The sequence below is a fragment of the Crinia signifera genome, chromosome 4, assembly GCF_055691185.1.
Source record: "Crinia signifera chromosome 4, ASM5569118v1, whole genome shotgun sequence".
In the NCBI taxonomy this organism is placed as follows: domain Eukaryota; kingdom Metazoa; phylum Chordata; class Amphibia; order Anura; family Myobatrachidae; genus Crinia; species Crinia signifera.
Genome location: NC_139220.1, coordinates 230,671,568 through 230,683,754, shown reverse-complemented (window position 1 = coordinate 230,683,754; position 12,187 = coordinate 230,671,568). Strand labels below are relative to the sequence as shown.

Here is a 12,187-nt window from a genome sequence, read left to right as displayed (position 1 = left end):
AGGAAACGCTAACCAAGATAAAGACTGGAACGGGAAACCCCAGTGTCTCAGGGATGCAGACTGTAGGATGAGGGCAAGCCCCACGAGACCCAGGGGAAGCAACAATGCTTGAAGGTGGTACCAGATACTATAATAAATGTAACAATACACAAGAAATAACCGGAATATATAAATATATGTAACAATACACAAGATGTAACCGGGAATGAAGTCGATCCCAAGACAACAAATGCAACAATGCAAAAGAGATGACACCACAAAGAATAAAGTATAACAAAGACAGCAGCTCCTGACTTATCTCAATAGATGATGATAGGAGACCAGTACAGGAGTTCCTCTGCGCGGACTGACAGGGTAGCTGAAATGCTTCAAGAATGTGCGGGCATGAGAGCAGGATGAGACAGGTGAGCTGGATGCTGCTGGCAGGCCTTACAGGGACCGGGAACACTCTGGGCTGCTACAGGGGAAGACAGAACTATAACCGGCATCTGTTCCCAGCAGATGCCGGCTATTTATTCAGAAATGCCGACCCCCGGCTGATGACGTCAGCCGGCGTGCGGAAGTTCGGGGAAGTTGCAGAGCAACACCACGATGACGGGCCGCTGTCAATCATGGGGCAGAAGCTCGCGGAGTTGCTCTGCACCTTCCCCGAGGCCTCCCCGCAGCGTGATGGAGAACCTGCTGCCCGTCCCTGACCTCCCGGCAGCAGGAGGAATCAGAGGTAAGGGACGGCGGGGCTAACAAAGCCTGAATGGAACAGTCAGATCCGTGCAGGCTTCTCTGTATAAAAAAAAAAAAAAATTTAAAAAATAATAAAAAAAAAACCTGCGTGGGTTCTCCCCCCATGTGAATAACCAGCCCCTGCTCTTTGAGGGGCTGCTGTCTGCTTAAGCTCAGTACAGGAGCCAGAGGAAATGCCAAACCCAGCACACACTGCTGAGAACGGCATAACAGGGATCCCCCTGTCTCCCTCAGGTTACATCTGATTGGTTAGTAAAGCGGCCGTCCTAGTAATGCTCAGTAATGCTCTGCTGGTGTTGCTGATGGCTATCAGTAGGGTCATGTGTGCGCAAAGTGCCACGGATCAGAAATAGAGATTTGATCTTTCCAATGGGAGTGGGAAGGCTTGAGCCCCTAGATTGTTGGGCCCTTGGGCAACTGCCCATGTGTAAATACGGCCCTCATTAAGCTGGCTTGTGCACCCTGTTTTAGGACATCAAGTGACATTGAGACATTGCCTGCGGCCGGATGTGATATTGCAATGATGTATATTTTCCAGGAGAAAACACTTTGGATTCTGTCTACTATAATACGTAATCCCTGATGTTCACAGTTGTTTCTATCAAATGCGGTATTAAAAGTCAATGTCGATATTTAGAATGATGTCATAATGACGCCATAATGTGATAAAAGGCTCTTTCCCATAAGGTTCTTAACTAACCTCACTCCTAACCGCATCCTAACAACAGTAATGTCACCATAGGCAAAAATGCGGTGTGGTCTGGGGGTGCACCGGACCACCCATTTGCCTGTGTTCTTTATATATTTACTGGCAAGCGGGCGGATGGGAGGGGAGCAGCGCCTCAGGGTCGCAGAGTCTCTTTGCATGTACCGACAGAGGGGCCAATTCTGGTTCACTCGCAGTGAACCAAAATCATCCCCTGCCCTGAGCAGCGGGCTCGGGTGACTCCCATGGGAACGCCCAGCGTTTCATGGGCGCCCCCATAAAAACGGTGGCATTCCCATGGATGAGGTGTGCCTTTGTGACACATCCCCTTGCATTTTTGTGAGAGGAAACTTGATAAAGCTGGCGCTGAGTCCAGTGAAACACGTTGGTGCCTTCCAGAACCAGTATTGCTGGACCCTCCAGTAACGTTGGACCCACCTGCAGATTTCTCTGACCACCCGGTCCCCCCCAAGTTTGGATGTCTTTGGCTAAATCACACCTGGCTTAATTGGATACAAATTGCTGAGAGGTTGTAGACCCATCAAAACCACTATTGTTATCAGGGGACTGACCATCTCCTACCCAGCAGCTGCTTTTTAAGACAACCACTCAGGAATTAAGTGCTCTTTGGTTCCTATACCCAGTATTAAGGAATCATTGTTTCCAGTCCAGTAACAGATCTGGTTCCATCTTGGTCCAGAAAAGCATAGCTGGTTTCAGCACTGGTTCCATCCAGGACCAGTGAACATTGCCGGTTCGAGCAGCTCAAACATTGGGAAGATCAATCGGTTCCAGCCTGTCCAGCATTAAGTAGTATTGTCGGTTCCAGCCAGGTCCTGTGAAACATAACCGGTCCTATCCCAGTTTTAGTGTCATTTGTTCTAGCTTGGTCCAGTCTTAAGAATCACATCTGGTTCCAGCCAGCCCAGCAGTGTGAACCACATCCAGCTCCAGCCCAGTTCACATTGCATAGCATATTTGTGCAGAGGCTGGTCCAGCATTGTGAAAATATTCAGTTCCAGTCCAGTCCAGCCCAGCATTTTTTCAGCAGAGCTTCATAAAAGCTGATAGATGCCGGAGCTGATGCCACATACCCTCCCTAAAAACCCTTGCCTTGGGCATGCTCTGTTTTTTCTGACACTCCCAGTAAACATCAGGGTGACACCCACAAAAGTCTGCTTCCTGTCAATCAACTTGCATAAGGACAGCAACTGAAAAAGATGCTGGATTTGATCCTAGGATGGTCTCATGCATGCATACTGTGAGCCATACGCATGGGCAGTCGATCGATAATAGCATGGCTGAATAACCCCCTTTGACACTATTTTGCCACTCTGCCTCATGTATTTCTAATATGCATGATACAAAAATCTGTTGACTATACATCATCTTATCATGCGTCATTATCAACACTGGATGTCAACATTTTTAATGTTGACCTCCTGTCCATGTCGAAATTCACAGACCATAGGTGGTCTACGGCAGGCCTGACCAACCTAGAACTCTCCAGATGTTGTGAAGACACACATGCAGCATGGCCTGCCACAGGTCTAGCATTCCCTAAAAACAAAACTGCCCCAGGGCATGCTGGCACTTATAGTTGGTGAGCCACAGGTTGGCCAAGTATATTGTTTAGGCTGCAGATGAAAGTATGAAAAAAAACTTACTTGGTGTCATAAACATAGTTATTGCCTATAACAGGGTTGCCTACCCTCCCGTAATGACCGGGTGGCTGCCAAAATACATTCTCCCTTCCGCCCCCGGAAAGGTGGGCAACCCACCCGGATACCGACGGATTGCCCCCCAACCCTCCCCCTCTCCCCAGCGGCAATGGTAAATTACATCGATTTTCCGCTTTCTGGGGAAGGGTGGGGCTAAATATGGAAATCAAGCCCTTTTAGCACCTCAATGACCTGCAAATGACGGGCTTTGCATTCCTGGAGGCGGGGCTTGATGACATCTACACTAGACCCCGTCCCCCAGAAGTGCTGCTGACAGTCTCCTCTCCGGGGTTCTCCTGGAGAGGAGACTTTAAAAGTGGTCAGGAAAAGGTTAAAAATCTCATAAATACAGTATACATACAGTACATAATATATAACCAGCAGGAGACAGAACTGGTCTCTCTGGCCCAGTGTACTGATTAAGTGTTCAGACCCATAAACACAACACACTTGATAGGAAAAACTGCTGCCACTGGGCATGTGCAGCAGCTCTCTTCCATCTCCTGTACCACATATTATATGCTGGTCAAAATTTGAGATGGTGCTCAGGTGGGGTTTTAAGCCTCCCATGTGCTTGCCTATGCTCTGTGGATGTTATTTGCTACCCATGTGACTGTTGATCAGGTAGTATGTTCACCTACCTAACAGTCTCCCATTTGTCTATACTTCTTCCATGGCTCCTCACAGTCACATTAATATTTCCACATTGTGAATTGCTTCATTTAATCACTGTAGAACGCACAAGAGTAGAACTGCCATCCTGTGCATACCAGCAGTAGGCAATTCCATTTCTTCATTCTATTCTTGAATGATGAATGGAGGAAAGTTGGAAGCTGACAAAGAGATAATTGATCTCTATAGGGAAATGCCTGCAAAGTACAGCCATCTATCCAAGCTGGGCGATTGAACAGGAATGGGAAAAGCAGAACATGCTCTACTTTTACTCACCACTGCTCCGTCATCCACTTTAGAAAGATGGCCATCTACAGGCATTTATTATTCAATGAGCTAATTCATTTGCTTTTATTGCCATTTGCTGTCATTAGGTTTCATTAGCCTGCCAAAGGGCCTCTGACACATTCTCATGACCCATTTTATTCTCCCTAGATGTATGATGAACTATTATTTTTCAATTGCTATGCTGTTTCTCGCACGTTAAAGTATTGTTTTATTATTCTTATAAAAATATTAGTTAGGAAATCAAGCATTTGTAAATAAAATACTGTACGATTAATTGTTATTTTAGTAATATTGTGCAAATTTTAAAAGCAACAGATAGACAAATAAACTATCATGAGGACTTATTTTATGGGTTCCAGTGGCTGAACTATTGGTGGTGCAGCTTGCTGTCAGCCACTGCCCTGAGTGCTCTCCATATCACCACTGCCTCTCACTATCACACACTGCCTCTCCCAGTCACCTACTACCCTCTCCCGATTCCTCTCCATATCCAACTTCCCCTCCGTCACCCACTACCTGCCCCTGATACACACTACCTCTGTCACCCTCTGCCTCTCCTTCTCACCTGTTGCCTTTTGTGGTCAGCCACTGCCTCTCCTTATCACCCACTCAGTGGCGTAACTACTGTAAGGCAGCCCCAGCTGCCACTTGGGGGAGAAAGCCACAGTGGGGTCTATGTGGGGCCATCACCCACTGGCCGCACTGACATGCTGCTGCCTGCCACTGCCCACTGGCTGAGCACCAGAGGCGAGTCAGCCGCAGCGCGGGTGAGTCCATGGCAGAAACCACAAATTCCACTGGGGCCTGGAATGCATCGGAGCCAAGGGAATCAGCAGTGTCTGCTGGTTTCTCTTCCTCTATCCTTCTTCATCTTCTCCGTTATGCGTGTGACGTCACCACGTAACACGCTGGGGAAACACGCTGGACAGGAGCCGGGGGGGGGGGGGGGGGGGAGGGGAGGGGCCGGAGTTGCGCCACAAACTTTTTGGCAGGGGGGAGCAAAATTTATAGTTACACCACTGCCTCCACTGCCCCTAAATATAAATATCCCCATTGCTTCTCTAGTCCTACTTTCTTTTGTTTGCATTTTTATTTTTTTGTTCTGTAGTATCTAGTACTATAGATGGGAATAATATATCGATAAACAATGAGAAAATGTTACTGCCGCAAAATTAACCATACTGCATGCTTGGGTTTTATGTCTCCAGCAGATGGCAGCAGATACATTTCAAATAAATATCGTAGTTTGAAATGTTGAGTACCTTTGTGTCTGTCTCTTTCTCTGTGCTGGCTAGATTCTGTAAGTCAATGCAATAACAATTACCGTGACACATAACAGTGTCTATTAAAGTCTCATTTAAAAAAACAAATCTTTTTATCTGCCACATTTACCTGAATTCATACACTTTACTTGATGTGTCCTGTACAACCTGTGAGAATGGTGTAGCGTTTTGTTAAAAGGTATACAGAGTAACCGGTTTATCCCACAAGAGATAGCAGTGGAAACAGCATTACTCACACGGGATACGGTCATTTGGTCTACACCAATTAGGTCAACAAGCAATGGGATGACGCTACTAGGTCAACAGGCAACAAGGTCGACATGGGTTTAGGTCAACATGGGTCAAGGTCGACATGTGTCTAGGTCGACATGGGTCTAGGTCGACAGGTCATTAGGTCGACACAATCATTAGGTCGACATGGGCAAGGTCAACATTCAAAATGTCGACATGGGGTTGTTCACTGTATTTTGAGCTGACATGTGCCGACAGGCGGTATTTCATGCCCTACCATCCACTAGGGTGTGGTGGGAGAATAAAATAGTGTGCCGAGCGTAGTGAGGCACCATGCCCGAAGCATGCACTTCAAACGGGTCAAAAAAGTGAAAAATCCCACGTCGACCTTTTGACTGTCGACCTTGCCCATGTCGATCTAATGCCTGTGCCGACCTAGACCCATGGCGACCTTGACCCATGGCGACCTAGACCGATGGCGACAATAGGTCAACACCACTAGGTCGACATACTGCAAGGTCAACAAGGGTCCAGGTAGACATGGGACAAGGTTGACAGGTCATTATGTCGACACAAGTATTTGGGCGACATGGTCTAGGTTGACAGACAAAGGTCGACATGGGTTTTTTACTGTTTTTTTTACCCGAATGTCTACACAGTCGACATGGACACAGGATTAAGTGCACCGCATCTGCTCGCCATGCTTCGGGCACAGTGCCTCGCTGTGCTCGGCACACTATTACTCGGCACCACGCCCTAGTGGATGGCAGGGCATGAAATACCACCTGCCGGCACACGTCGGCTCAAAATACAGTGAAAAACCCCATGTCAACCTTTTGACTGTTGACTTAGACCATGCTGACCTAATGCTTGTGTCGACCTAATTACCTGTCAACCTTGCAGTATGTCGACCTAGTGGTGTCGACCTAATGACTGTCGACCATCTTTAGGTTGACCAACCGACCGTATCCCGACAACCCTGCTAACAATACTAGAACAGGTGGCATTGCGTGTTGTGCCAGATCTGCCCCATGAAACATGAGAGCACTGCAACATGGTGTACTCTTCTCTCTGAGTGGTGCTCATAGTAGGGATACAGCAAAGCCTGGAAGGCCATTTTAGCCAATTTTTTTTTTTTAATCAGTCCTTAAATTGTTGTAAATTTACTGTACAATTCCTAACATTCTAATGTCTGATTACATACTTCCTTATTCTTAATACTCAGGAGGCGATTGTCCTTTTTTTGACACAATGACCCTGGTTCAGGTTGACTCTGTAAGCTTACACATACGCAAATACATGCTTTCGCAAGCAAAGGCTCCCAAACATTGGAACGGGGCCTTATTCGCCCCGTTCCGAGAGATGCTGAATTAGGGCCGATGTCCAGCAGAAGCAATGCTTTGACTGGAGAAAACAGAGGAAGCATTTAGAAACAAACCACTATACAGTATGTTACTGCCAGACAGGTCCAGATACTGAGCTGTAACCAGAGAAGGGGATTAGATCCACGATCCATTTAAAATACAACAAGGAATATTTTCCCTGCAAGTGTACAAACAATAACAGCAATAAATACTAAACTAGCCCGATTTAGTGTTCTTTATATAGTTGCTGCTTTAGATCCATCTGTCAGAGGCTATTGGTCGACAGTCAAAAGGTGGACATGAACAAAAGGTCGGCATGGTCAGAACGTCGACATTCAGATTGTCGACATGGTCAAAAGGTTGACACAGAAAACTCGGGAACTCGCAGTGACGTGCGGTGAGGACATTGCCTGGGGAGGCACTCACCTCACCGCGGGCACCGGCAGCAGGGGGTACTTGCGTCAGCCTTCCCCCCTCCCCGTCCCCGCACTGCCGCGGTCGGGCACAGGCAGCAGGGGGTACATGCGGGAGCCTACTCCCCCCCCCCCCTGCACTGCCGCGGTCGGGCACAGGCAGCAGGGGGTACATGCGGGAGCCTACTCCCCCCCCCCCCCTGCACTGCCGCGGTCGGGCACAGGCAGCAGGGGGTACATGCAGGGAGCCTACTCCCCCCCCCCCTGCACTGCCGCGGTCGGAGACAGGCAGCAGGGGGTACATGCGGGAGCCTACTCCCCCCGTACTGCCGCGGTCGGGCATGGCACAGCACAGGCCTCTTCCCCCCCCCCCCCTCTCGGGCGGACTCACCTGTCCTCTCGGCTGTGGCTTTCTCCCAGCAGCGCCGGACTCAGTCCCCGCTGCCCGCACTGCTGCATCCTCTGCCCTGCATGTGTGTGATAGGACAGCGGATCCAGCAATGGATCCGCTGGCCCAATCACATCTGGGGGCGTGCATTCATACTGGTGCCCCTGTCATTGCGGCACCAGTATGAATGCCGCTTCCCCATTCATTTTCAATGGGCTTTTACAGCCCATTGCTGCACCCTGCCCCCTGCCCTCCCCTACCCGCCCCCCGCTGCCCGTAGTTTTAATGTTAACAGCGGGAGGCACCTCTCCCGCTGCCTCCCACCCTCACATGCAGCAGTGTAAGAGGGTGGGAGGCAGCCGGAGAGGGAGAAATGATGAAAATAATAAAAGAAGATATATAAATATATCTTCTTTTTATTATTTTCATCATTATGACAGGGGAGGCTCTGCCTCCCCTGACTGCACGTCCCTGGGAACTCGGAGCCGGGCAGCTGACTCAAGCCGGCGCCGCGACAGACAGTGAAGGGGGTGAGACTGACTACTGTGCTGCTGGGCAGAGTTGCCTGGGCCCCTACCCTCTGTCAGAGAGGCGTGGCCCAGGACTCAAGTACACCCAGACCCCCCCTGTCGGCGGCCCTGTTCCCACATTTGAAACATCCCTTCAAAGAAGAAGACAGCCAGTTGCTCCTTTGATCTTCATCTTCAACATGCTCGGAGCAAAAATACTTTTCAGATTTCTATTCTTTTTAAATACTACCTTAATATCTAGATTCAATGATGAATTTAATACATAATCCCGTTGTAGTATTTTGTAATTTTCTTTTAGAACTGTTTTGATCAGGGTTGATTTAGTATTACATTTGGAAACATAATACATTTGGGTTTCAAAGTTCTTATTTATCTCTCTATTGGGCTGTTTCTGCAGGGAGCTGCTAAATTTCCCCGCAGCGGTCAGGTCTGGATAACTACTGTGGTTGCTGTGCTCATATACAATAATGGCTACATTTTCTTTCCGTTAGATACTTCTAAGGTTTGCACATTGCTTATATTTTGTTTCTAGGAGAAAACTGGATGTGAAATGGCAAGTGACAAAGTATAAATCATGCATGTTATCATCATAACTGAATGTGTCACTGTGTGCTACAAACCATTATTATACTGGTTCAGTCCACCAGTTCCAGGACATTTATTACTATCATAATTGATGTCACTTTCATTGAATGTAACATTTTCCTTAACACCCTGTTCCGCACTATCATGCGATGAGTTATGGCAACGCAAGGTGAATGAGAGACTCTGTATCTCATCGCTTTCCAATAAACAGATTACAGGAAATTCACAGCTCAAATCGGAATTAATTATAGCTTTGCATAAAACCTGTAATTTGCAAGCAGCAATCTATGAAATAGAATAAAACAAAACTATAATTCAATATTTATATCGCCCTATAATCTGTTTCAGTAGCGCCAGATACCTGTAGCTGGATTTGGAACATACAGAAAGACAATAATTTATTTTACTACTCTACTATTCTGTAGAACGGTGTGTAACACAAGGAGCTTCTAAACGTAATATTATAGTATATGCATGACATTTGGTACTGTGCATCTACAAGCACTTTGCAGTGGGCAGACTATTTTCATATACTGTGACAAAGATCACAAACACAGCATCTCAGATGACAACTTATTTTCATCAGCAGGGACAGCATAGCAGGTGACATTCATATACAGTTTGTATCACAGGCAGTAGCATACAGGCATAGCAGACTCCTAAAGGGCTTCAATGGTCCCTAGTCTAACCCACACCCCCAGCCTATCACTCGGGTATATAGTCCACCATCGAGAGCAAGAAGACTCTGCCCTGGGAAGCCTTAAATCAGGACATCCCAGGTGCTGCTGATTACACCTGGGATTCTGCTACTGCTAACAAGAGTTTCCTGTTGGCGGGGGGACAGGAACCCTGCCCGTCTCCGCTTCAGGGAGACGGGCAGAGTTAGTGGGGGGAGCGGGGAGGTGGGGGACCGCGTTGGGGACCGGCGCGGCGCAGGCCGCGGGCCCTTCCAAAGGCTTCCGGGAGGCTGCCGGCTGGTGAATCTACCGCCAGACCCTGCAAGGAATAGACATCTCTATACGTACTTTCTGTTAGCATTTCTAGTCTTTTGGAGCAAACTGGCATTTATCAACACTTGATGAATTTAATGATTATAATAAGCATAATATATTATGACACGTTGGCAATCACTTTGGGAGTAAACTTACACTTTGACCTCCATCGCAAGACCATAGCAGCACATGTGCAGTGTGGCTTAGAAACATAGGCAGTAGCAAACAATCACTCCATAGCGTACACTACTGGTATTGTGTCCATTTCTGAATCATGCCCACTGCCTCTTCATTGGCTGAATTCTGATTTATATTTGATACCATCATGTAAGTTTTCTAATTTGCCACCTGTGCACTCCTGCAACTATCTCTGGCTATTATGAAGTGAGCAGTGTTTATGGTGACATTGTTTGCTTAATTATCAGTGATTTCCATAGGTCTCTTTTCCATAGGTCTCTTTTGCTTAATACACTGCATGGTGAGACCTCACTGTTTTGTACCAGGCATGGCCTTGACAACCAATTAGATATCAGTAAGTAAGAACATGAAAACAAAGATATGGGGTGTTGTGAGAACATGTCAGGGGATTCCATTAGACAAACTACTAACCTTGAGCCTGAAGAATTGCTGAGATGTCAAAGCCCTGGCTAATTCTCACAATTACAACTCCATATTCAAAGTCAAAAGCATCACTGTAAAGACATAAAAAAAATTCAGCATGAGTACTGTATATTTATTGCAAGACATCAAAGAATGTGACTGTGGGCTAGATGTACTAAGCTTGAAAAGTTATAAAACGGAGAGTGATAAACCATCAGCCAATCAGCTCCTACCTGCCAATTCACAGACTGTGAAAAATGACAGGTAGAAGCCGATTGGTTGGTGGTTTATCACTCTCCATTTTATCACTTTTTAAGCTTAGTACATCTGTCCCTGAGTCTTATATTAGATTTTAAAAAGGTCTCCATATGTGGAGAACATCGTCAAGATACTGTACTGTATATATTCTTGCAGCTTGTGTTGGATGAAGATTTGGGGGGTAAGTGGTTGTCAGTAGTATGCAGCAATACGCTCAGTTGTGTCAATGGAAAGTGTATGGCACTAGTGGTGGGGACACAGTGGTGTCTATAGCCACTGTTATGATTTTAGCACACAGTCTCCCACCAGAGGCAGTGGTACCGAGAGAGGGTTATTAGGTAATTAGGCAGTGGTACCAAGAGAGGGTTATTAGGTAATTACCCAGACCCAGGTCTGATGGAGGGGCCCAGTGGGGCCTCAATTACCTGGCAACAGCAGCTCTATTTATCCCAGCATATGCTGCTGTATGCTGGGCTGCAGTGTTGCCAGGGAGGTGCTTAAAGTGCTAATTGTTCTGTATTTTATTCTATGTGTACATGGCCACGCCTCCCACAATTAGGCCACATCCTCTAAAAAGTACCAGGACCCAGCCAGGCAGAGGCGTAGCTAGGGTGGAGCACACGCTCCGTGCGCCGAGATGTCACCAGGCGCTGGAGCCGTGCCCTCTGCCACCGGGTCCACCCGCCCTGATCGCCGGCTCCCCCTTACTTAAAGTTTGGCGGGCGTCCCAGGTGGAGAAGGGATATGGCGGGGGTCCAAGTGGAGGATGCGGTGAGTGTGCGTGGATTCAATCCGGGCACTGTCCTGGACAGGCAGCAGGATGGGGGTGGGGGCGCATTAACAGTGGGGATGAGGCGGCTCTCAGCACAGCCCAGCAGCAGCTCCAGATCCCCTTGCGCACTCACAACAGCGTCTGCGGCAAATAGCCGCCCAATACCCGCTGTTATGTGTGAGAGGAGAGAAGCCTGTGTGCCTACACGTGGCTACTGATGCTGTGGGTCAGAGCAAGTGGGCGAGCATATGTCTCATTGGTCCCGAGCTGTGTCCTTGGTCCTTTCCCTGCTCCTCCAGCTTCAGGGCAGGGTCTGTATCCTGCCACTCACCCTGCCTGGCTGCCAGTAATTAACCTGCTTCTGATGGTGGCTGGCCCCAGTCGGCTGGCTGCTGTGTACTGCGTTGCTGCCTGGCTCCTGCTCTTCACCCCAGGTTAGGCAGTGAAAACACTTGGGCATCTCCTGCCTGCTGCCGTCTGTAAATATGTATGTATATATATTTATATATATAGGGGAGGGGGTCTGGGAATATTATGAGGGGGCTGTAAATATTACTAAAGGGAGGGGTCAGTTATATACAGGGAGGAGGCCAGGGCCTGATCAAAGAACGCTGGGTCCTGGGGAGGAGCAGCACATGGCCAT

The 12,187-nt window shown here is 47.9% G+C and overlaps 1 protein-coding gene across 3 annotated transcripts in view; it reads right to left on the bottom strand.

Moving 5' to 3' along the window:
- SLC12A1 (solute carrier family 12 member 1) overlaps positions 1 to 12,187 on the bottom strand; it is a 151,585-nt gene that overhangs the window by 21,789 nt on the left and 117,609 nt on the right. For all 3 annotated transcript variants that reach the window (XM_083183918.1, XM_083183920.1, XM_083183921.1), the window contains one exon: positions 10,524 to 10,606. In XM_083183918.1, the coding sequence (XP_083040044.1) occupies positions 10,524 to 10,606 (83 nt within the window). The remainder of the gene's footprint in view (positions 1 to 10,523; positions 10,607 to 12,187) is intronic.